General features: G+C 47.6%; 3 protein-coding genes across 3 annotated transcripts; 2 read left to right on the plus strand and 1 right to left on the minus strand.

Annotated features, from left to right (window-relative positions):
- The first annotated feature begins 2655 nt into the window (after window positions 1-2655).
- Window positions 2656-8035, plus strand: CD27 (CD27 molecule). Its single transcript, XM_007937197.1, has 6 exons — window positions 2656-2788; window positions 2985-3116; window positions 6834-7013; window positions 7198-7287; window positions 7533-7652; window positions 7887-8035. Exons 1-6 carry the CDS (start codon window positions 2656-2658, stop codon window positions 8033-8035), a joined length of 804 nt encoding a protein of 267 aa, XP_007935388.1.
- Window positions 8036-8957: 922 nt separating this feature from the next.
- On the plus strand, window positions 8958-16198 carry TAPBPL (TAP binding protein like). The gene is made up of 7 exons (XM_007937090.1): window positions 8958-9018; window positions 9769-9999; window positions 10748-11020; window positions 12143-12481; window positions 13065-13367; window positions 14802-14885; window positions 16167-16198. Exons 1-7 carry the CDS (start codon window positions 8958-8960, stop codon window positions 16196-16198), a joined length of 1323 nt encoding a protein of 440 aa, XP_007935281.1.
- A 2816-nt stretch (window positions 16199-19014) lies between these two features.
- VAMP1 (vesicle associated membrane protein 1) lies at window positions 19015-23630 on the minus strand. The gene is made up of 4 exons (XM_042780452.1): window positions 23521-23630; window positions 20593-20719; window positions 20233-20391; window positions 19015-19080 (listed from the first exon to the last, which is right to left on the minus strand). Exons 1-4 carry the CDS (start codon window positions 23628-23630, stop codon window positions 19015-19017), a joined length of 462 nt encoding a protein of 153 aa, XP_042636386.1.
- Window positions 23631-24427: the final 797 nt, after the last annotated feature.

The raw sequence follows: 24427 nt of genomic DNA on the forward strand, positions 1-24427 counted from the left end.
TTTCATTTCTAATTTAAAAAAAAAATTTTTTTTTTCAATTTAAAAAAAAATCTATTATGGTAAAATACATATAACAAAAACATGTTATCATTTTAATCATTTTCAAGTGACAATTCCATTCGTCATCACAGACCATTTCCAAATATTTTCATCATCTCAAACAGAAACTCTGTACCCCTTTGGTAATAACTTCCCATTCCCCGTTCTCCTCCGACCCTGGTAAACTCTAATCTACTTTCTGTTCCTATGAATTTGCCTGTTTTAGATTTTTCATGTAAGTGTCCTCTTCTGATTTATTTCACTTAGCATGATTTTTTAAAATAATATTTGTGTTTTAGGTGAAAGTTTACATAGCAAATTAGTTTCCCATTTAACAACTTTTATACAAATTGTTCCATGACATTGTTTACATTTTTCACAGTGTGTTAGAATTCTCATTACAGGCAAGGTTACAAACAAGATCTGTTCCTAATTGTATCTTTTAAGAATTTGTACATAAATTGAAACAAGTATGTACAGTTCTTATTTAGCCTTACTTTAGTGTTGCTAACCAGAAGGCTGGTGGTTCAAATCCACCAGCCACTCCTCAGAGGCAAGACTGGGCGATCTACTTCCTCAGTGATTCTGCTTTGGAAACCCAAGAAGGGGCTATGAGTCGACTCCGACTCCACAACAGTGAGTTTGGTTTTTTCAGTGCGAGGAAGGTGCTCTGGTGGTGTAGTGGTTAAGGTATTTGGCTGCTAACGAAAAGGTCGGGGGTTCGAACCCACCAGCAGTTCTGCAGAAGATGGGGTGGTCTGCTTCTGTAAAGATTTATAGCCTTGGAAACCCAATAGGGGTCACTATGAGCCAGCCTCGACTGGAAGGCAGTGAGTTTGGCTTTTTTGGGGGGTTTTTTTAGAATATTTTAGTGGGAGCAAAAAGATTTTTTATGCTGTAAATAAATTTAAAAATTATCTTTAGGTATTGTTTTTCCCAACTTTATCACCTCACACTGAACCTGAAGTTTAAGATTCAATGAAGATACTCACCATAACCTGGCAATAGGGTGGGACTGTTAGTGACAGAAAAGTTTTCAGACTCCAACAAAAGGAAACCCTCTCTGAGGGGGCAAGTTCAGGCACCCTGCCTGATAGCGAAAAGGGTGGTTTTGCATAAGTACTTCTTCAAATCACACCCATATGTGGTTCCTACTTGAGACCCTGCTGAGGAACTGTAGAGGGGGTTAGGGGAAAGCAAGAGGATGGAAAAAATGAAGAAAAGGGAAACCAAAGATGAGACAGAGAAAGAACAGCCCTAACAGATCTAACAGGTGAGACCATAGAGGGTGTGACATTTTATGAGCACTGTGGAAACAACTGCAAAGCCGCTATGTGAAAAATGTCCTGGAGAAATAAGCCACCCCACACCTCAGTCACTGAGGAAATGAGGAGTTTCTGACCCGTGTGTTGCCAGGGCTTAAAGAGAGCAAAGTCCATCTATTTCCAATATCCCCAAATGAGTCTTTGCAGGAGAATCAGAGAAATAGGGAAGAAATGCCACACGCAGGAAGTTATTGTTTAATCCCAAATACTTAAGGCCAGGACAGGACATGCCCCAGGTGCTCCAGGACACCAGTGACTGACACAGCAAGAGGTGAGAAGGGAAGAGGTAAAGAGGGGGCTCAGGTGAGGAAGAGGTTGAGCAGGGGTCTGAGAGGAAAGGCAGCAGCTGGCCAGTGGGTAATACCTGTATCACAGGCTGGCATGAAGACAAAGTGAAGTCACCTGGGATTTCCTAGCACAGTGTCTACAGAGAAGAGAAACAGGTCTACAGCCCTTTGTTTGCAATTCTGGGTAATTCTGTAGCAAACTCTTTTTGGCCATAAAATCAGATCTCTAGGGATCCAAAGCTAGTATAGTCATTATTCACCCCATTTATTGTAAATACTCACAGTTTTGCTCCAGAAATATCAATGTGTCTGATTATGAGTGTTGTCCCAGTTCCATGAGAGTGTTTGGTAATGTATGGTGCTAGTTTCTTTCTAAAACCTGAAAAAGTCTAAATTCCAAAATGTTTCTTGCTTCCCAAGAGTTTTAGATAAAAGGCTATGAACCTGTACTCACTTCTGGTCCCCCTTCCTTCTTTAAACTGGTTAAATTTGTGAAAGAAGGGACATGGGGAAGAGAGAAAGGGAACATTTGGATTCTCTTGTGAGCTGTGAACGGGGTGTGTTTGGGAGTCTTCATGTATAAGTTCACGAAGAGAAGAGGTGAGCAACTGTGTACACCCAACCTTTGGTAAAAAAAGGCAGGCACAGATGGGTTAAATTAAATTCTTCACAAGCACAAGAGAAGGACGGAAACCAAGGGGAGGCTGGTGTGTCAGAGGGGGCATCTTTGAAGATCAGCAGGTCTGATAGGTTTTGCTCTTTAATACCCTCCCAGCACGCAGAAAGCAGAAGAGGGCGGAGGTTGCCTCTGTGAGAGAAAAAACAACTACAGTAGACATTCTAGGACCACAACTGCCACCTGAAGCAGAGCAACTTGGTGAGGAACCATGGCCACTGACAAGCAGGTGACACGAAAGAGGCACCAGCATCCAGCTGGGGAGTGTCAGCTCAGCCCAGAAAGGCCAACAGACAACAGAGGGCAAAGAGCTCCCTGGACAGGAGCCATGGCCTGGCTGCTTCCCTGCTGGCTGTGGGTTCTGGGGACCCTGGTGGGGCTCTCAGCTACCTTAGGCCTCCAGTGTCCGGAGAAGCACTACCAGGCTCAGGGAGACCTATGCTGCCAGATGTGTGAGCCAGGTAAGAGAGCGGGCCTGGCTGGGAGCTGAAGGAGAGTGAGGGAGAGAGAGCACCCGGTTTAAGGCAAAGGGAAGCAGAGGGTGAGACTGAGCTGAGCAAGAAGAGGAATCCTGCAGCAACCGGGAGGTACCGCCTTGAAGAGGCAGAAAAGGGGAAGGGGCCTCCCGTGGCCTTGACGCTGGACCCTGTCTCATAGGAATGTACCTAGTGAAGGACTGTGATGAGCACGGAAAGGCTGCGCAGTGTGAGCCGTGTGTATCAGGGGTCTCCTTCTCACCAAACCACCACAGCCGGCCCCACTGTGAGAGCTGTCGGCACTGTAACTTTGGTGAGATGGGCAAGGGGGCTGAAGGGCTTGGGGGTGCGGGTGATGATGCTGGACACTATCTGGGGAGCAAGGCTGGCGAGCTAGGTGTGAAGAAACAGAAAGGATGGGGAGTCGAGGCTCTGGCCTGCTTCCAGGCTCATGGCAAGTGGGGAGGACACACACTGGGGTGGGAGGTGGGGGGCATATTGATGTGGGTAGAGATATAGTATGTCAGGGAAGAGGATGAGCAGAGTCTGAGCGATTGGCCAGAGAGTAACACAGACAGGATCAAGATGATAAGAGAGGGAAGAGTCTCTAAGATCTCAGATTTCAGACAAGCATACTCCAACTGATGAAGTGGCTGTATCCCCAGAGCACACAGTGGTAAGCTGACTGTTTGAAACTTGAAATACATCTTTCTACGGAAATAACACTGTAAGACAGTGGGCAGCAGCCCTTTTTTTCACAAAAGCCAATTTAGAAAAATGAAACCTCAGTTTTTCATATTTCCTTTATAAACCAAAACCAACCTCACTGCCATCGAATCAATTGCAACTCATAGTGACTCCCTTTGGGTTTCCAAGGCAGCAAATCTTTACAGGAATAGGTTGCCTCACCAGCAGCTGGTGGGTTTGAACCGGCAACCTTCTGGTTAGTAGTTGAATGTCTTAGGCACTGCGCCATCAGAGCCCCTTATTTCCTTTATGGCTTTCTTAAAAATTAAGAAATGTAGTATCTGCAGCAGTTGTCCTGATGAATTCTTTTACTATTTCTCCATTTTAACTAGAATTTAGGGAACTACATACCAGTGTGCACCAAAGGACAGATTTTAAAGCAGTCCCTTTAAACAAACGTTTTTCACCAAGACAGGATTGAGGATTGTAAACTTGTAAACTACTGAACTATAAAATAGGATCAGTTTCACTAGGCTTTTTAACATGGCATTCTTTAATACTAAATTCTTTAAAAAAACAAAATTTTTTTTCATTGCAAATGAGTCAAACAGCAGCATCTTTAATACAAAAGATGTATTCCTCAATCCACTTAATCTACTTAATTTACAAGACTGCTAATGGATTTTCTCTTCTTGGCAGTAGCCCCCACAGGATTGAAATGTTTTAAGTCAAGGTCTCCACCACTCACTTTGTGAGCCCCACTAGAGGCCTTTTTCCCAGGACTGAGCCCATTCCCACTCCTTCCACTGAGTTCCAAACCACCCCAGGCCATGATCCTTCTTTGTAAGACCTAGACAATAGGTCCCCAAAGCACTGAAGGCAGTAGGTAGCACCAGATTACAGAAGGCCCTGTGGTCTTTCAGGGAGAAAGGAGATGGGGAGGGGGCTGAATGAGTTTGGCCCTCTCTGGACCTCAGTATTCTCATCTGTAAATGGGAAAGTGCCTGAAATTAGATCCCAGGTTCTACAGGGTGAATGGAATGCCCAGGTTTCTGGATACTCATGCCCCTTCATCCATTTTAACCACTCCATCCTCTTCCACTCTTCCTTTTCCTCTTTAGGAGACATCCTCAGAATTACCTCCCTCCCCAGTTTCTCCATTTTAGCCTATCTCTTCCCTTCCCTCCCCCCACTGTTCCCTCATCCCATCACTGTTTCAGGTTTTTCTCACTTTTCCTTGCAGCCTCTTGTCCAGGCTGGCTTACAATTCCTGGTAAGCCACAAAGAAACTACTCTCTAGTAGGAACTTGAGTCAGAATTCATGAAGAAGAGGGTACAGGAGCTTAAGGATGAAAAGATGGAAATTGTCCCTCCCCATTCCCTGGCAAAAGGCATACCCTAAAGGAAACTGAGTTGATAGCAATCTTTGGTATCCCCTCACCTTCCTTCCCACACCCCTCTTCCACCTGTCAGGGCTCTCCAGTCCCTGGGTCCCCATGTGTATGCTGGCCTAAGGTCCTACCAGTCTCCACTCAAGCCTGGCTCACCTCCAGGTGTTTCTGCTTGCCCCAGAATCACCCTCCTCTCAACCCCAACCACCTTCGAGCCCGGCCAGCCAAGTGCAGCCCATCCCCCAGTGTAACTGATTGATAGCTACCTAGCCCCTGACGACTACACTTGAGTAAAGCATATATTTTAATGGCAAAGGATGGCAGTAATCAAATAACTCTCCTGTAAAGTTAAAAACATATCAGCAGTCATAGCAACACTACTTCTAATTGCTGGAAACTAGAAACTAACCAAATGCCTATGAAGAGGAGAATGAAGAAATTACAGTATATCTGTACAATGGAGTATTATACAGCAATGAGAATGAACAAGCTGCAATTACACTCAACAATATGGCAGAATAGAGTAAAAGAAGCCAGATACAAATGAATACATTCCTCATGATTCCATTTCTCTAGTACACAAATAGACAAAATTAATTTGTGGTGTTAGACGTCAGGATAGTGGCTACTCTTGGGGACTTAGTGACTAGAAGGGGTCTTCTGTTTCTTACTGTGGGTGCTAATTTGTATAAATTCATCAAGCTTTATACTTTTATGGTTGTCCCTCGGTATCCATCAGGTATTGGTTTCAGGATCCTCACAGATACCAAACTCCATAGATGCTCTAGTCCTTATATATATAAAATGGTGTAGTATTTGCACGTAACCTATGCAAATCTTCCTATATACTTTAAATCATCCCTAGATTACTTATAATACCAAATACAATGTAAATGCTATGTAAATAGCATCTTACACCCTCTTAGCCTTTGGGATTACTTTGACAACTTAACCCAAAAAAAACCAAACTCACGCCTGTCGAGTCAGATCTGACTCATAGCGACCCCTCTTTGGGTTTCCGAGGCAGTATCACTACAGAAGTAGATCGCCCAACCTTCCTTCCGAGGAGCAGCTGGTGGGTTTGAACCACCAGCCTTCTGGTTAGCAATCAAGTGCCTTAGGCACTACGCTACCAGAGCTCCCAAAAGTCACTGCCATTGAGTTGATTCAACACATAGCAACTGCTCCTTGGGCTTCCAAGGCAGTATCACTACAGAAGTAGTGTGCCCAATCTTCCTCCCAAGGAGTGGCTGGTGGGTTCGAACTGGTGGGTTAGCAGTCAAATGTCTTAGGCACTATGCCACCAGAGCTCCTAGTTGACAACTTAATTGCTCTTATTATTTTCTGAATATTTTCAATCCATGATTGGTTGAATCCATAGATATGGAACCTGCAGTACAGAGGGTCAACTATATGTGTACTGTACTTCCCTATAAGCATACATACATCTCTGTATTTGTTATGTGTCGTCGAGTTGGCCCCAACTCATAGCAACCCCTCCTTGGGTTTCCAAGGCAGTATCACTACGGAAGTAGATTGCCCAACCTTCCTTCCAAGGAGTGGCTGGTGGGTTTGAACCGCAGCCCTCTGGTTAGTAGTCAAGTGCCTTAGGCACTATGCTACCAGAGCTCCTCATCTCTGTATCATACTTCAATAAAAAGCTGTATCAGTAAATAAGAGAGAAAAACTATGTAAGCTGTATCTACTTTTCGTGGTTTCTATTTCCGAACCTATAAATTTTCTGAAAGGTTCAGGTTTATTTTATAATAATATCAATAATGGCTCCTGGGACAAAGGCACTGGGGGACAGAGAGAGAAGGCAGGCTTTGTGGGATGGGGAGATGGAAATGGAAGGGGAAGCCTGTGTTACAGGTGGGCCTGGGATGGGGGTCTGGGGAAAGGAGGAAGCAGGTGGGCCTGGCAGGTTTCTGAAGGCCTTCCTCTTTGTCCAGGTCTCCGTATCCGCAATTGCACCATCACTGCCAATGCTGAGTGTGCCTGCCCCAATGGCTGGCAGTGTCGGGATAAGGAGTGTACTGACTGCGATCAGCTCCCAAACTCTTTGTTGACCACTCGTCTATCTCAGGCCCCAGGCCCACACCCACAACCCAACAGCTTACCTTACGCCAAAAGTAAGTTTCAGGTAACCCTTTGTCCAGGCATTTGGGGTAGGGGTGAGATGCTAACCAGCACTACTCTCCCACACCTAAGCTGCCTGGTCAGCCTATCTCTATGTTCCCAATCTCATCCAGTACTTCTTAGGCTCCATGAGACTGCCTGTTGCTACTCATCTGTCTCATCTGTCTATCCTTCCAGGGATCCCTGAGGCCAGAACCATTAGGCCTGTGCAGACTCTGGCTCGTTTCATGTGGCTGCCTGCCCCTGCACTTTCTACCCACCGGCCACGTAAGTGTCCTCCCTAATCCCCACTCCAGGAGAGTCCAGGAGGGAAGCCAGCCAGAAAGTTCCTAGGAGTAGGGATAAGAGGATAATGGAAAAGCAAAGTCTAGCAATCAAGAGAGGACTTGGTCCAATGGTGAGGGTGGGGAGGGGGGCGAAAGGAGCTAGGTAGAGAGACAGAAGGGCTAGGCTGAAGGAAGTCAAGGGCTAGGTCTTCTTCCAAACCCTCATGTACCCCCTGCCTCTCACAGCCCAAAGGCCCCTGTGTAGCTCAGACTGCATCCGCATCTTTGTGGTCTTCTCTGGAATGCTACTTGCTTTCATCCTGGGTGGAGTCCTGTTCCTCCACCTACAAAGAAAACACGGATCAAGTAAGAGACAAAGCACAGGTCTGCAGTCCTATCACTGCACCATACCCCACCATCTCAGCCCTGCAGCCCCTGCCTCCAACCTCACTAACTCCCTCAGCTCCATCTGTGCCAACCCTGCATCCCTCCTACTCTTCAAGCTGTCAATCTTCCCCTAATCTTACTCCCTTTGTGTATCTGTTTCCCTTCACCCCCTCCCCACTGCTGTCCAAGACGCACCTGCCTCTCCTTCCACAGACAAAGGAGAAAGTCCATTGGAGCCTGCAGAGCCTTGTACTTACAGCTGCCCCAGAGAGGAGGAAGGCAGTGCCATTCCCATCCAGGAGGATTATCGAAAACCAGAGCCCACAACCTACCAGGGGGTGAGGGTGGAGGTCATGTCATAAAGCCCTAGCCTGCATTCCAGGTCATGTGGCCATTTGGAAGAACTGGACCTGGCACCCCAACTTAAATACCAGCCTCTCATCAGGACCCTTCCCTGTGTACAGACTTGAAAAAGTGCCTTTACAAGACTGTCAATGAGAACAAGTGGGAATGAGTTGGGGGTGAGAAATAGGAGCCCTGTGCATGTCCAGGCTCAGCCAGCTTCTTCTCTGGGCTGTGGGAGGGTTGGGGTTCTGGTTGTAAAACACACTTCCGGCTACAAAAGCCCCACCTGCTATATTGCTGACCCAGAAAATCCGGCAAAATAAAGGGACAGATTACTACACACTGCAGTGATTCATCTCTCTCCTTGAATTCAGTCCCAGAACCCAGGCCACTCCCAGACTCTCTGACCTGGGTTCTGCAGGAGGCACTTTCCCCCACACAGATTTGTATTGGCACTGCAGGAGGGTGTTGGGAGCCTGGATGAGGCACTAACAGAAAATGAGGAAAGGGTCCCAGGCCACCAGCAATCCTGCTTCTCCTGTCTAGTCTCCTCACCCCACCCTCCCTTTCCCATACTTATATTCCCACTTTCTTGAGGATGGTGGAGAGCAGAAAGGTGCACTAAAGCCAGGTCTTGAAATCATCAAGGAATGTGTGTGTGTGTGTGTGTGTGTGTGTGTGTGTAGAGAAGGGAGAGAGAACAGTGAGCAAGATTCTGGCAGCCGCTAGAAATGGCTTCACCCAGAGACAAAGGCAGCCATAGAAAGACGTCCTCTAAGTGAAAGCGAAAGTAGGTTGAGAGAACTAAAAAGAAACTGACAGGCTATTATTAGCCAGCAAGGGGTGTCTGGAGAGACTGCTGCTCTTCCCCAGTCCAGGACCTTGCAAACACTGGGATCCTGGAGAAGGGAGTGGTTGAGGGGGGCCAGAGCAGCCTCCATGAGCGCCAAGGTGTGGTGCCTGCTGCTCTGCTTGGCTCTACCCGGAGCAGCAGAAACCGGTAAGGGGGCCGGGGTGGGGGTGGGGGGTGCCTAATATAAGCTCCTGGTAGCCACTCTCCCTTAGATTCCAGAAGGGCAAAGGGGTCAGGGACAGCTTCCAGTAGCCTTCAAAGCCCAACAGGCAAAAGACTCAGGGCTGGCAAGTAAGGACCCAACAGTGTGTGGTGAGAGAGACCAAATAAAGAACCTCTTCTGTAGATACTGTGAGGGAGAGGGCACTTGCCTAAGAGCGCATACCTTCAGAAGAGGACAGACGGGGCTCCCCAGACTAGGAAAAGAACTCAGGAGGTGCCTCCCCCAGAGGTGGGGGTGGGCAGGAGACCTACCTGTAATAGCAGAAAGGGAAGCTGATCACTGTGTTGGTTGGGGAAATTTAAGATGGCTGCCAGGGCCCTTAGAATTAGCAGTCTCCTCTCCCCATTGCCACTGCCCCAATATGTGTCCCTCTATTTGCTTTTGCTGAGATTGAGGAGTTAAGTCTTTCATTCAAAAATTAGTGTAAAAATTGAACAAGGCAAATCCAGGATATTGAATATTTCATACCAGCAGGTATCTTCCTGGAGTAGCAGGTGCATCCCAGAAAGCAGGTTTGGGGAATGACAAAGGGAAAAGGGCACAGAGACAGCTGGGATCCTGGAAGGCCACTTTTACCCCTTGATGATGCCACATTTTGGGGGAGTAAGGTGGGAAGCAAGTACAGGAGTTAACTTTCTGGGCAAGAGGGTGCTCACTCAGCCTTCTTCCTACAGCGCCCCGTGTGACAGAAAGGCAGTGGCGGGCAGTGGATGTTGTCTTAGATTGCTTCTTGGTGAAGGATGATAGGCTTGGTGGAACTTTTGCCAGTAATGGAAACAGGGCCAAGGCCTTGCTCGTGCTAAGGCAGGTGCCAGTACTGGATGATGGCTCCTTGGAAGACTTCATGAATTTCCAAGGGGGTACCTTGGCCAAAGACGACCCGCCTGTTACTTTTGAGACCTCAGGTAAGAGCCCTCAGATAAGAGTCCTTTTGGGCTCTGTAGTGGTTAAGGTTGTATGTCAACTTGGCTGGGCCAGATTGAATGGCTGGGCAGCTGGATGTAGTTATTCCCCACAGTGAGATTGGTAATTAACTCCATGGTGGCATCTGCTGGAGCAGCTGAGTAGCTGCTTTAGGGATGTGGGCTGCTTCCAGCATATAAGAAGCAGCTTTGAGGAAGGTCTCCAGCTTTTTGGCACACTTGAACCCTATATGTAGCCAAGTCTTCATTCAGTAGTCTGCCATGCTCTGCCATGCTCTGCCAATCTTGGGACTTTCAATGGACTTGAACTAACGGCCTGCCATGTGGTTTGGTAACATCGGGACTGTGCCTTTTTCCTTGTTGACCTTGAGCATGTCAGCCTCAGCAGCCAGCAGCTGCCTGAGTGAAGAAAGCCTCCAGCCTCAATGGGCCAGGAGCCAGAGGCAGAGCCGAAGCCCAAGTTTGAGGGGCTTTCACCCAACCCTTAGAGCCCAGCACCTTGAACTCAGACGTCTAGCCTCCAAACAGCAAAAGAATAAATTCCTGTTTGTTACAGCCACCCATTTATGGTATTCTCCTGTCAGAGAGGTACTAGGTAACAAAAGCAGGCTCCCTCCACTAGGACAGCCCTGCTCCTTGGCCAATTCCTGAGTGCACATAACCATATTTGCTTCCCATTAGCCCCGTGTGCTCAATCCAACTCGACCTCTATGCCACCCTTCTTCCCCAGTGGACCTGGTACAGATTCCCCAAGCCAAAGCCTTACTCCATGCTGACTGCAATGGGAAGGAGGTGACCTGTGAGATCTCCCGCTACTTTCTCCAGGCCACACAAGCGGTCACAGTTGAGACAGCAGCTTGGTTCATCACTAACATCCAGGTGTCTGGAGGAGGACCTAGTGTCTCCACGGTGATGAAGACCCTTGGGAATGCTGAGACTGGGGTTGTCTGGCACCCTACACTGAACCTGCCCCTGAGCCCCCAGGGCACTGTGCAGACTGCAGGTGAGACAATGACAAGCAGGTAGCAGGAAAGAAGTTTAATTTTTTTAAAAAATGGGCAGAAATGTGGGAGAAGGAAGAGAATAAATCCATTTCCATCCACCACACAGGTCACCTCAGGGTGCCCCCAGCCTCAGTGCTCCTCCTTCCTGAAGACCCAAGTCCAGAAGAAGAGAATGTTGAGAATCCAAACACAAGGCCAATCCATGTATCATCTCCAAAGTGGGGATAGTTTCACCTCACCAGGTTGCTGTGAGGAAATAGGCCACACGATGCTGTTTGCGGGTGTTGTCCATAACAGTCTTATTGAGCCAAACACCAGTTTTCTCCCAGTGAAAAATTCACTTGATCTTGTGCTTCAAGATAATCAGCAGAGCACGGGGGTGAATTCAAATAAGCATCTTTCACACAGAGATAAACTAGAATGTGTTCATGGTCTCATTAGCAAAACCCAGGTCCTTGGCCTCTCCAATTCAGCACTCTACAATGAAGCATTCTGCTTCTGAAAACCTACGGGGCAGCTCTACTCTGCCCTATAGCATCATTATGAGTTGGATTTGACCCAATGGCAGTGAGTTTTGAATTTGAGAGGACATAGAAAATTGAGGTCATGATGAAAGGATCCTCCTGAGTCCACCTAATCCAATATTTTGCTTCTAAGAAGATACACTCAAGCCCAGACAAGATTATGGGGCTACCTCCTATTCATGGAAAGCACTAGAACATGCTACCCTTTCTGTTGTCTAACCTAAATTTATCCTGCTGCATCAAAAAAGTGGGGTCCTCACATCTGTCCAGTGTCTACCATAGCCCTCACACTGTTAGGTATTTCCTCCCTTTTTACTTTGGACTATTGCAAACCTATGGAAAAGATAAAATAATAATATAATGAACACCATACACTCTTTACTTAGATTTACCCATTGCTAACATTTTGCTCCTTTTTCTCTTGTGGTTCCATCTGATGGCAAATGAGCTCAACTGGCTTCTTTGTTCAAGGGAGGAAGCAGGGCCAAGTGTGCACCCACAACCTGCCATAGTGCCCCCAAGCATGCCCACAATTCGGCAATTAGGTAGCCTCAAGGAGAAAGATGACCTCACTCACCTCTCTTTTTCTCAATACAGTGGAGTTCCAGGTGACAACACAGAGCCCATCCCTGAATTCCCTGCTGGGGGCCACAGCCTCCCTGCACTGTGGCTTCTCCATGGCACCAGGCTTGGACCTCATCAGTGTGGAGTGGCGGCTGCAGTATAAGGGCAGTGGCCGGCTGGTGTACAGTTGGACCACAGGGCAGGGGCAGGCCAAGCGGGAGGGCGCTATGCTGGAGCCTGAGCCACTCCTTATTGCTGGCGATGCCTCACTCACCCTACCCAGCCTCACTCCAAAGGACGAGGGGGCCTACATTTGCCAAATCACTACCTCTCTATACCAAGCTCAACAAATCATCCAGCTCAACATCCAAGGTGAGCCTAGCACTCAGTTATCCTGGGGAGAGAGGGAGGGATAAGTCTACTGCGAGTGTTTTCCAGATAGGGGTCCAAATACAAGGGCAATTTTCAGCATGGCAGACTGCTTTCCCACAACCTAAATGCCTTCTCCATCTCAGAAGTACAGATGGCATCAGAAAAGATGCTCTGTTGGACTCCAGGATAATCCCACTGAGATATTTCCTAGTACAGGACCCTCTGCCCTGCCATGGCTAGAGGGCTCCCATAATCTCTGTCCTTTCAGGCAGGGCAGTGGGAAAAGTCCTGACCCAAAGGAGTACTTTACCACTGATATCCTTTACAATTGCTGACTTGTTATGAATAAACGTTGACCTTTAGTTGGCTTTACTATTGTTTTTTAATTATCTATGGAAAATGTACCCCTTATTTCCCGCATTGAGGATGGATCTCTCACACCACATTCCTTGTTACACCACTGAGGAAGAAACTTTAGCCTCCACAACCTACTCTTATCCTCAGCAGGAAGAGAAGGCTTTAGGTTCCTCTGTTGTCCCCAGCTAGGTCCCTCTGAAATCTTATTCCTCGTTCTTTCTTCCAGCTTCTCCCAAAATACGACTGAACTTGGTAAATGAACCTCAGCTACCCACTCTCACCTGCAACATTGCTGGCTATTATCCACTGGACGTGACTGTGACATGGACCCGAGAGGAGCTGGATGGAACCCCAGTCCAAGTTTCTGGGGCCTCCTTTTCCAGCCTCAGGCAAAGCACAGCAGGCACCTATAGCATCTCCTCCTCCCTGACAGCAGACCCTGGCTCTGCAGGCGCCACTTACACCTGCCGTGTCACACACATCTCCTTGGAGGAGCCCATTGTGGCCAGCACCTGGGTCGCCTCCCCAGGTACTGGGTTGCCCTCCTTTCCTCCAGACTTGGGCTCCTGGCTCTCTTGCCCACAACACCTCTTTGGCCTTGTTCTGCTTCCCACAACTTTATTCACAGTCTCAGCTTCTTCATGCCCTGTCTTTGCTGCTAGGTTTCTTTCCCAAGGAGGCAGGCTCCAGACCTCCAACCAAACATCCCTTGAAGCTTCACTACAGCCCCCACTCCAGTGAGCCAGGCTTTAAGCTACAGGCTAGAGATCAAGGGTGAACAATTCCTGATTTTGCCCTCAGCTTTCTCCAGTTGGGTAAACTAGGAGTCAGGGAAAATGACCTAGAGGAGACATCTGCCAACTAGTTAGTTAGCTCAGGGGAAAGAGGACACTCAAGACAGAAAGAATAGCGCCTGTGATGGCCAAATTATAAAGCAGCCTAAGACCTGGGGAACTGCAAGTTCAGCACAGCTAGAGCTAAGGGCATACAGGAAAAACGGGGAGTGGAAGGCACTGGAATTTGAGAGGTCATTGTATTTATTGAGCATTTACATGAGTCAAGCACCATACTTAGCATTTTATATGTATTATCTCATATAGTATCATGATTACACTGTACAGATAAGTAAACTGGCACTTACAGATTTGCTCAAGAGCTCTGGTAGCATAGTGGCTAAGACACTTGCCTGCTAACCAGACGGCTGGCGGTTCAAACCCACCAGCCACTCCTCGGAAGGAAGGTTGGGCAATCCTACTTCCGTAGTGATACTGCCTCAGAAACCCAAGGAGGGGTCATTATGAGTCGGGGCCGACTCGACGGCACATAACAACAACAACAACAACCCACCCTAGTAAGTGATCAAACAGAAAATGTGAAAAACAGACAGCCTATCTCCCCTCCAGGTTTAAACCCTCTACTGCTTTTAGTGGCCAGACCATGATGGGCCTTCAAGCTTGACCTTCATCCTGAAACCCACAGAATGTCAGTGAAATGTTTTAAACAGGAAAGTGACAGAAAGGACTTCCACTCAGCAATGCAAATGCAGCTGCAGCACCAGGCGTGATTAGGTTGCTCACTAGACTGTAAGCATCCTGAGAACAGGGGTTTTGTCTCAGCTCACATCCTTCCCCAGAGGTCTATTAAATCCCAGTTCAGTTGTTAATAACCAATCTAATCTAAATCTCTCTTGCAAATGAATTTTTAAAAAATGTGTCCTGAGGTAGGAAGAGGTAGAATTGTATGGAGTCACACACACAAACATCCAACCACATTCAACAAGTACAAATGCTCCAATACGCCCTGGGTGAGGGCAGGAATATCTGATGTGCACTCCTCCACCGGGACTCATAAACATACCCTCTTGCCCTGTTCCTCCTCCCTGGGAGGGACACGGTTGGTGGGGGGGGTTGGTGGGGGAGAAGGCTCAGCCGATGATTCCACCCCATGTTGCTCTAACCTACAGAGAGGAGAGTGACCTTTGGAGTCCTCTTTGCCAGCAGCCTCTTCCTTTTTGCACTGCTCTTCCTGGGGCTCCAGAGGCGGCAAGGTAAGAGACTGGTTGCCCTCCGCTCTGGCCCCTAACCCACCTCCCTATGAACCAGTCCACTCTAATCACCTCTCCATCCTAACTAAGGATGAAATGCAAGTACCTCATCCCAGCTGGCCCAGCCACCACAGCTCCCTGCTTTTGGGGTCACCCCAACTAAAGCTAATCTCATTTCTACTTGTCTCCTCCTAGCCACCTCACCAAGGTCAAGATTCTGAGGGACTCGGGGTAGCCACTCTCCTGCCTCACAGTTGTCACATTCTCCCAGGACTATGAAGAGATCCTAAACCCCAGAGCTCAAAAAGACCCCTGAGAAAGGCATGAAGAAACCACCAGATCTCTGGGACACAGAGTCTGGCTGTGGATATGCGGTGTCTGTCTTCCTTCATTGTGGGCCCTGGGCAGATACACCAAGGGAGAAAATATAAAGAGGTGAGAGGGCAAAAGGAAGGCAGAACAACTGGGTGGGGGTTAAAACAAAAGAGCCAGATTTGGAATGAGGTGGTAAGAAAAGAAATTAAGAAAGTGAGGGATAGTAGGGCAAAAGGAGCTCTTGTAGTATAGAGCCTAAGGCATCTGACCATTAACCAGAAGGCTGGTGGTTCAAACCCAACAACCACTCCTCAGAAGGAAGGTTGGGCAATCTACTTCCATAGTGATACCACCTTGGAAACCCAAGGAGGGGTCGCTACGAATTGGGTCCGACCTCATGGCACATAACAACAACAACAGTGGGGCAAAGGGGTGAGGTTTGGGCTACCACTCACAAACACTGGACTCTGTCAAAAATAAAAGCTCCTTGAACCCTCTAAGGCAAAGCTTCTCCACTTCCCCGTCTGTCCCCATGCGGGACTCAACTAAGCCCTGTCCCCAAGCCTAGCGGCTCCAACTTGTAAAGTGTTCAAGGTGTGAAACAAAAGCCCTCAGAAGCAGCATTGTGGCTCCATCTCAGTTGTTCTGAGTAACTTTAAGCTACTTGCGCTCCTTCAGAGAGCAGACAGATATTTCAGGATACCCGCAAAGTCCTTGCCCCCTCAGCTGCAGGGAGAGATTTCTCTTTTAAGTCATTTCTGAAAAACACATGGTTGAAAGAGTGGAATTCAGTATAGGGAAACTGCATGGGAGGGTGACTGGAAGCCTCATCTGGTTGGGCCTCCTGGGACAGGACAGGCAGGCTGAGGACCTAAGAAGGAAGTAGATGGGAGATGCCTGAGAAAGCCTGCAGTTGTTTGCCAGTGTGAGAAGCCCACTCAACTTCCTGTCATCACTTCCTCTCACTAGCACCTGCAAGAGTTGGGCTGCTTCAGGTATGAATGCTGAAAGGAAGACCACTTCCTCTGCTGACACACAGATCTTTAATCTCTTGAAGACCATACAGCACACATAAGCCAGCCCTTTCGGCCCAAGGGAACATCATACTACTAGAAAGAACTGGTATTACCCTCCTCCCCTTCCCTAGTTCCTCCAACCCAAACAACAAACAAGGCAGTTTAGTGGTAGGAATTTGTATTTTTTGCCTTCATTCAGAATACATGGAATTGGTAAATATGCCACATGCCTTTGGTGGAAGCACAACTGTTATTACTGTATACAAGTATGAGATCAAGGTTAGGAAAAAAGACAAGAGGTGATGACAGACACACAGTGGAAACCGCACATCGGCACGTGGCAAACCGAAGAAAAAGGGGATGTGGGACACTCAGCTCCATTTGACTGCAAAGTCCCAGGGTTTAGTTGCATATTTGCTCATGCACATGGGTGGTGGGAGGGAAGGGGGAGAGCAAAGACACAAAGAGGGCACAGGGTGAGGTGAGAAAGAAAGTAGAAGGGCTAATATCCCCAAAAGAACAAAGCCAACTCTTTCTTTCTTGCAAGCCTTAGAGGGACAGACACCAGGAAATAATTCTTATAACAGGACTGAGTGGGCCAAGAGGGTGGATTTGCTCCAGGCTTGGGACACATCGAGGACAGTGGTGGTTCTTCTCCAGCGGTGACCCCCTGCATTAGGCAAGGAGGAGCCCAGGAGGAGAGTGGAGACCTTCAAGGGGGCTGCTGGGAGGGCACAGTGACTGCTTTCTTCTAGCTCTTCAGTCCTGCCCTGGGCAGGACGAAGGGAATGTGGAAAATGGGCAAAGGGGGAGGAAGGATGGTTTTGCACATGAAATGCTGCTGCATGGAAAGTGGGCATCCAAACCCAGCCCAGCCTGGCCTCAGCCTCTTCCCACCTGTGGGCCAGAAGATGGAAGGCAAATAGGGCTACGACTGTGTTCCTCCTGTGTTCCCAGCCTGCCCTCCTCCCCTCATCCTTTCAGTGAGGACCCTGGTCCAGCCCACGCAACATCCTATCCTGAAGGCAAGGAGCCGCCCCCAAGATAGGCTGAGCAGCTCCCATCCTCAGGTTTTACTGTCTGTACCCATAAACCAGGCAAAAAGGAGACAGAAAGGAGGCAAAGTAGTATCCAGATGGATAGGGAAGGACAGTTTCAAAGGGGAACATATAGCAGGAAGAACACAGAGGTGGCTCTAGTTGAGAGGGCCCCATGCCAACACAGCAACATACAAGCACACCTATCTACAGACTGCCAGGCCTCTACCCAAAGGTTGAGTTGATGGGTACACCAAACTCCTCTAAATACTAGGATCAGCCAGGCCCCGAGAAAGACCTCTTGCCTCATCTCTGTCTTTACCAAGTACACAGGCTGACACAGGAGGATTCCCTAGATGCTCACTTTGGACCCTCATGTTCCATTATCAACCAGGAAGGGAGGAACAGGACTTTCCTCAGTGAGAGGGCAAGCTTTTTTTCTTCTTTTCCCCTCCAAGTTTATTTTTAAATCAGGCCCTTGATTCAGTTTCTCTATAACTAACAAGCATTATTCCTTTTGACAACAATTAAAATGAATTGAAAGTCTAAAACTTTGGCTATATGAAATTATTTGCCACACACAATGTGAAGAAGAGATGGCCCCTTCCAGTTGGGAGCTTAGGAGACTGCTTCTAGGATGGGAGTGAGAGTCCCAGTATTTTCTCAGTGTTTGTTCTCCAGGCCTAGAGAGAACCAAGTAAAAGGATGTAAAATCCCTGAAGATATAGAAAAGCTTGGACTAACAGATTAGAAATAACTGTTTAAAAAAAAAAAAAAAAACTTTTACTTTCTGAAAGGGTACTGCACCAGGACCAAGTTGGATGTTCGGCCTACTGCAGGATTCTCTTTTAGGGCTGGCAAAGAAAAGTTCCAGGTGAAATAGCCAAGGTAGCACCATTTTCCTAACTGTGCCCAGCCTCCTCCTGCCAGCTGCCTGGCCTTTCCTGAAGACACTATGAGCATTAATAGCCCCCTCCTCTCCTAATATCGACAGCCTCTTGAGCACTTCACCTCAGCTGCTCTCCTTTTCCACCCCCTCCCTGTGGCCTCCATCTCTTCTTGGCTTTGGGAGAACTTGAGAGTACATAAGTAGAGGTAGGGAGGAGGTGCCAGCTGTTGCTCTTCAGGTAGTTACTTCAAGACCGTGCCACAAGCAGCATTTCCAGCATTGAGGAACATAGTGCAAATGAAAGCAACAACAAAAAAGAGGAGGAATAGATGGCACAGAAGCCTGGGCTGGAATGTAAGAAGGCAGATGGAGGAGTTTGTTGAAAGAGCAAACAGAGGGAGAAGGGCATGAGTTTGGATGGCAATGGAGAACAGGGAAGGGATAGCACATTCTCAAGTAAAAAAGTAGACTGGACACAGGAATCAGGGAAGTCACAGATGGCAAAGAGAAAGAGACAGGAGAAAACAAGAGGGCAAATTACATCAAGTTACAGACATTTAGGCCTTTCAGTTGTAGGTGTCCCATCCCCATGGTCTCCCTCTGACTCAAGTAAGTGATAAACAGCATGGCCCCACTTTCTCAGAATAGGAGGGGCCATCTCCCTGCAATATCTTGTACAAGGAAAGACTTGTCCATCAAGGAAGTCCCTTGACTTTGTCAGCATACCCACTCTTGCTCCCTCCCAAACCAGGCGATGGGCCCACAGCAGCAGTTTTCATACCTCAATCAGAGCAGCCCCACTCCCCAGGCAGGCAGGCAGGCAGGACTGGGAGAAGACTCCGGGACCTTCCCACCTCGTCACCCCACCAGCAACCTCAGCGATACTTACTTACAATAACTACCACGATGATGGCACAGATGGCTCCCAGCATGATCATCATCTGAAGAAATATTGACAACAAAAAAAATGAGCCCTTGGATTTGGGAAGGAGGAAAGGAGCCAGGACAAGAGATGTGGGGACAGACCTTTCTCCATCCTTGGGACAGGGGAAGAATACATCACCGAGGAAACTGGCAAGTCTCTCAGGGAGGGCCCAACCTTCCTGCTTTACATCAGAGAATAATTCCTGGACCTCAGCAGTAGCTCCTCAGAAATACCAGAGCACCTGCGATGTGCTCCTTTTGACTGAATTCCTCTTGCTTTAAGGCTTTAAAGGGAACTCCAGTGAAGGTGCAGACTTAGGATCTTTAGTTACTTTGTTCATTTTTCACTGTGACATGTTTAATTCATTCTCAAAAGTTGCAAGTATTTGGAAAAAAAAAATTGTGTTGATATTGAGTGTGTCTGAGGAAGGGCCAGGTGAGGATTTTTCATAGGAGAATCATTTAGGGAAAGCTACTTTACTAAGCATTTCCAAACTCCTCCTGCTCACTGCCATCGAGTCAATTCCGACTCACACCAACCCTTTAGGACAGAGTAAAACTTCCCTATAACATTTCCAAAGCTGTCTGTCATCTTTAGGGAAGCAGACTGCCACATCTTTCTCCCATGGAGTGGATGGTGGATTTGAACTGCTGAACTTTTGGTTCGCAGCTGAACACTTAACCACTACACTACCATGGCTCCTTCTGTAAGGCAATAACCAAAAAACTCCAAACCCACTGCCATCAAGTCAATCCCAACTCCTAGTGACCCTATAAGACAGAGTAGAACTGCCCCATAGCATTTCCAAGGTTAAATCTTGACAGAAGCAGATTGCCTCATCTTTCATGAATAGAGTGGTTGGTGGGTTAGAACCACCAAGCTTTTGGTTAGCAGCCAGATGCTTTTAGTGTACCACCAGAACTCCTTCCAAACTTCTCAAGGTATCATTTTCTCCTAGTCAATGGTTCTGAATACTCTGGCCTCCCCTGGTGGCCAATGCAGGGTAATGTATGTCATGCAGGAGGCTTTCAGGCTTTCCTCCTAGAGTTCTGCCGGGAAGAGATCCTACGCCATTAGAGGGAAGAAATGTAGAACCTGAGGGGTTTTCTTGCCTTCTATATGCGTTGAGGCCTAGAAAAAGAAAGGAGAAAAGGCAAGGAAAACTCACCTTGCAGTTTTTCCACCAATACTTCCTCTTTAGCTTGGCAGCACTGCTCTCAAATTGTGACGCTCCAGCCTGCAAGGCATCAGCTCGGTCATCCAGCTCCAACAGCTTCTGGTCCCTCTCCAGGACCTTGTCCACATTCACACGTATGATGTCCACAACCTGAGGGGGCCGCAGAAACAAAGGTGCTGAGCACCCCATTAGAGATGGGAAAGATCACAGACCAGGGAATCACAAGTCTGGCCATGCTTAACTCTAAACCCCTCTACCCCTAGAGTCTTTGGCTACCCCTTTATAGAAATAGACAAGATATTCCCTTTTGCTTCTAAACATCTATGATTCAGAAAACAGCTATCCACCTACCTCCTCCACTTGTGCCTGGGTTTGCTGTAGTCGTCTGTTACTGGTCGTGTTAGGAGAAGGGCCAGGGGCAGCCCCACCTGGAGCTGCCCCTTCTTCCCCCTGGGTGGGTGGCTGAGCGGGATCAGACCTGCAGAAAGAAGTGGACAGAGTACAAAAAATAACCCAGACAGGATGTCCATTGGGGCATTTCTCACTCCAGATCACAAAGAAATTACGATTATGTTATATGCAAATAAAAGGAGTCCTGGTGGCACAATGCTTAAAGCACTTGGCTGCTATCCAAAAGGTCAGCAGTTTGAACTCACCAGCTGTTCCTCAGGAGAAAGATGTGGCAGTCTGCTTCTGTAAAGATTTACAGCCCTGGAAACCCTACAGAGCAGTTCTACTCTGTCCTAAAGGGTTGCTATGAGTTGGAATCGACTTGGCTTTTATATGCAAGTAGAAGAGACGCTAGCTCCTTGGCAACCCCAGCAGAGAGATTCAGCATAGCAGCAAGAAGTAAAAGATGAAAAGTCCTGTGACAACATTCAGATGGAACTCAGGGATACCCAGGATGCCATTGTGAGATTTTGTTTGGGGTGATTATCTGATATTAGACCCAACTCAAATACACCCTCTGGTACAGAGCCTATAGGGACAAATGTGTCAGTCTTGACTAAAATAGTATTTCCTTGGTTATCAGAGCCTTTCACATGAAGTCAAACTGAAAAACACCTATCATGGTTAGGAGGAACTCAGAGAAAAAGACTAAAACCTCAGCATAAGCCAATGGACTGAACTGTTCCTTTTTGCAAAGCCTGAACATAAAAGGACAAGTGGACTGACTGCTGAAGGGGATCCAGTTATTGGTTATATTTTACAGAATGATTAATAGTAGATCAGGGCTGCGGAATAAGGACAACTTGGATAATCACCAAAAGCAAAGCCTATGTAGGTGGAGTGAGTCAGGGCTGTTTGCTTACTTTGTTTTTGGCAAAGATAGGGGTTTCACTTAGACAGAACCCAGGACCCAAGGCAATTGTGTTAATTATGGACACTGTTCCAGAAGTACAGAGAAGCAAAAATGCTGGAAATGGTCCACAGTGTATATGCATTAGACATCCTGTTCCTTCTTTTTCTAGACTTGGCATGAAGTCTCGGAAGACTCCCCTAGTTCCTTGTTCCCCAAAGAGATCTGCCACACACATGGAGACTGTTCTATCTTTCAGTACCACCTAAGGCTAAGGGATCCCCTACCAGATGGAAATAATCTAGTATGGGATCTTCAAGATGAACTCTTCTCCAAGTCCCAATACATGGAGGCTAAATTAACCTCCTGAAGAATTCCCAGAAGTCTAACCTAAGGCATTTTCTCTGCAAAGGAAGAACCCATAAGCTGGAGGGAGATTTCTCAAAGTTGATGGAGAATAGAAAATACAAGAAGTCCTCATCAAACATAAGCATAACCTCACAAAACAACCTCACAGCAGCCCAAGAGTAAATGCACTAGGTGTCAAACCATTCAGAAAGTCATCAAAAAGGAAATTCTTTGACTAATCACAATAGAACTAATACCCAGAAGCTCTTCTAAGTAAATTTCTTTCAAGCTAAAATAATAGAGAATAATTCTTCAGAGAGGCTATACCAGCAAGTTACACCTCACCCATCGCCATGAATGAATCAATTTCCCATTTTCCTCTAAAGCACAAAGGAGGAAGAAGAAAGAAAGATATGCCATTCTAGCCACAAGACTCTTGTGCTGCTACAGAGCTAAGCAATTCAGTTCTCAACCAAAGGCAGAAAAATTTAATGCGTATGTAGCAGCCCATGTTTGGTCCCAGAAACAATCCAGGATGGTAGCACAAATGACAAGATTAAGGTCAGAAATCTCGTGATGCCTTGCTAGCCACCATGCATTCTGCATCTCTTCTCGTTCAGCCTACCTGGATGCATTGGGAACCAGTTGGCTGAAAGGAATCCCCTTCCCCAAAATGAAGACAACTGGAATCCTAGGACTTGACCAAAATGCTTGGGTTATCATATACACTAAAACCACAAATACCAACTCAGAAGTGAAGAGAAGAAGTGAAACAGCTATAAACCATTCCACTTGGGGAGGGGTGAACCCATTTCACTTACTACTTGTTGGGAGTTGGAAACACTTACCTGTAAAATACCCAGGGATAATTATAACCCTTATGTAACACAAGTAAACCCATTCTCTTTTTTGTTACTAAGAGAAGCAAATACATCTAGAACCAGGGCTCTATGAGTCGGGCCGACTGGATGGCAAATAACAACAACAACAGGTAGTAATTGGAAAGAAAAAAATTCTATTGCACATATTGTGGTACTGACAGGGAAGTAATTCATTTGTCTAGCCACAGTTCTTCCTTGAGATCTTGGGATGGGGGTGATGTTAAAGATGGCAGAGACAAAACTGAGTAAGTTTCAGGGAGGTGAAGATGCTCAGTTCTCCCTACTTCTCTTCCAAATACTTGGGTAAGAACCCATGACAGGAAAACTCCTACTATAAGGTGGCCTTGGGATGAATGGTTGCATGGAATGACATGCTACTGTCCCTTGGGTCTTTCTGAGCTGCCCACCTGGCTCCAGAGAACTGGCAGATAAGTTTCTGGCTCCTTGCTCACTGCCCTTAGGGGGGCACACATCACACTTCGAGTGTCAGGGGCATATATAAATCCAGAGGTTGCAAAGCAACCCAAGTTACTAACCGCCAGGTACATCCATGACTATCTTTCTAGAGCCTAAGTACAGACCCAGTCAGACACAAGAAAGAGCCGCAAGCCCCCGACCCTGATGTCTCCAAGGCTCCCCCTCCCCTTCTCCGGGGCTCTACTATGCCGAGACCCGGAATGAAGCGCCCTACAAGGGAGAAGGGAGGGTGCAATGAACGTAGGACCCCTATCCTGCCCATGGAGCGCTGACTGTGGCTGATACAGGAATGGAGTATTGTCCCTCTCCCCGAAGGTGGCTTGGTCTGGGGGCGGCGCGCGGCACTGTTTCCCCGCGTCGCCGCAGCTGCTGCAATGCGCCATTTTCCGTCCCGCAGAGTCCGATGCTGGAGGTGAGAGTTGGCAAAAAGGTGCCGGGTCCCCAATACCAGAGTCAACTCACATTTTTCTGACAGAACAAGTAGGGGTCCGTCTCCGCCGGAGGCTGCGGCGAGACACCAAGCGAAGGGAGAATAGCTGCGTCTGAGTCCACGGAACTTCGAAGCCCCGCCTCCAGCTGTCCACTCGTAGCTCTAACTACGAGGGAAAGTACTGCAGCTATGGCGCTGGGCCCAGTCTTTATTAGTGTTGGCCACGCCTCCCTGGTAACGTTAACAATCCGGCAGCCCAATCACAACCCCAGGACAGGCACCAAGTCCCCAGTCGAAACTCGGCTGTTGCCTACCAGCCCCGCCCCCGCAAGTTTGCCAATCACAGTTCCCTCGTCCCAACTCCGTTAAGGAGCTCTTGCTATTTGGAAAATTCACTGACCAATACAACTAGGGAGCTCTGATAGCATAGTGGCTCAGACGCTTGACTGCTAACCAGAAGGCTGGCGGTTCAAACCCACCAGGCACTCCTCGGAAGGAAGATAGGGCAATCTACTTCCGTAATGATACTGCTTTGGAAACCCAAGGAGGGGACGCTATGAGTCGGGTTTGATTGGACGGCACATAACAACAACAATACAACTAGAGTTTGTTTACCTGTCTTGCTAAGCAACAGTTGTTCTTAGGTGCCGTCGAGTCGTTTCATATTCACTGAGACCCTATGTACAACTGAATGAAAGACTGTTCGATCCTGCGCCATCCTCTCAATTGTTGCCATGCTCGAAGCCATCA

Source organism: Orycteropus afer, unplaced genomic scaffold, assembly GCF_000298275.1.
Source record: "Orycteropus afer afer isolate SDZICR_OR568_19922 unplaced genomic scaffold, OryAfe1.0 scaffold00040, whole genome shotgun sequence".
Classification (NCBI taxonomy): Eukaryota; Metazoa; Chordata; class Mammalia; order Tubulidentata; family Orycteropodidae; genus Orycteropus; species Orycteropus afer.

What these genes read in the sequence shown, in the direction of transcription:
- TAPBPL (XM_007937090.1), top strand. Translation starts at nt 8,958, where the DNA reads ATGAGCGCCAAGGTGTGGTGCCTGCTGCTCTGCTTGGCTCTACCCGGA. An exon ending in TGTTACTTTTGAGACCTCAG is followed by an intron (nt 10,000 to 10,747) that starts GTAAGAGCCCTC and finishes CTTCTTCCCCAG; the next exon opens with TGGACCTGGTACAGATTCCC. An exon ending in GGGCACTGTGCAGACTGCAG is followed by an intron (nt 11,021 to 12,142) that starts GTGAGACAATGA and finishes TTCTCAATACAG; the next exon opens with TGGAGTTCCAGGTGACAACA.
- CD27 (XM_007937197.1), top strand. Translation starts at nt 2,656, where the DNA reads ATGGCCTGGCTGCTTCCCTGCTGGCTGTGGGTTCTGGGGACCCTGGTG. An exon ending in CTGCCAGATGTGTGAGCCAG is followed by an intron (nt 2,789 to 2,984) that starts GTAAGAGAGCGG and finishes CCTGTCTCATAG; the next exon opens with GAATGTACCTAGTGAAGGAC. An exon ending in ACTTTCTACCCACCGGCCAC is followed by an intron (nt 7,288 to 7,532) that starts GTAAGTGTCCTC and finishes TGCCTCTCACAG; the next exon opens with CCCAAAGGCCCCTGTGTAGC.
- VAMP1 (XM_042780452.1), bottom strand. Translation starts at nt 23,630, where the DNA reads ATGGCGCATTGCAGCAGCTGCGGCGACGCGGGGAAACAGTGCCGCGCG. An exon ending in CCCAGGCACAAGTGGAGGAG is followed by an intron (nt 20,392 to 20,592) that starts GTAGGTGGATAG and finishes CGGCCCCCTCAG; the next exon opens with GTTGTGGACATCATACGTGT. An exon ending in ATTGGTGGAAAAACTGCAAG is followed by an intron (nt 19,081 to 20,232) that starts GTGAGTTTTCCT and finishes ATATTTCTTCAG; the next exon opens with ATGATGATCATGCTGGGAGC.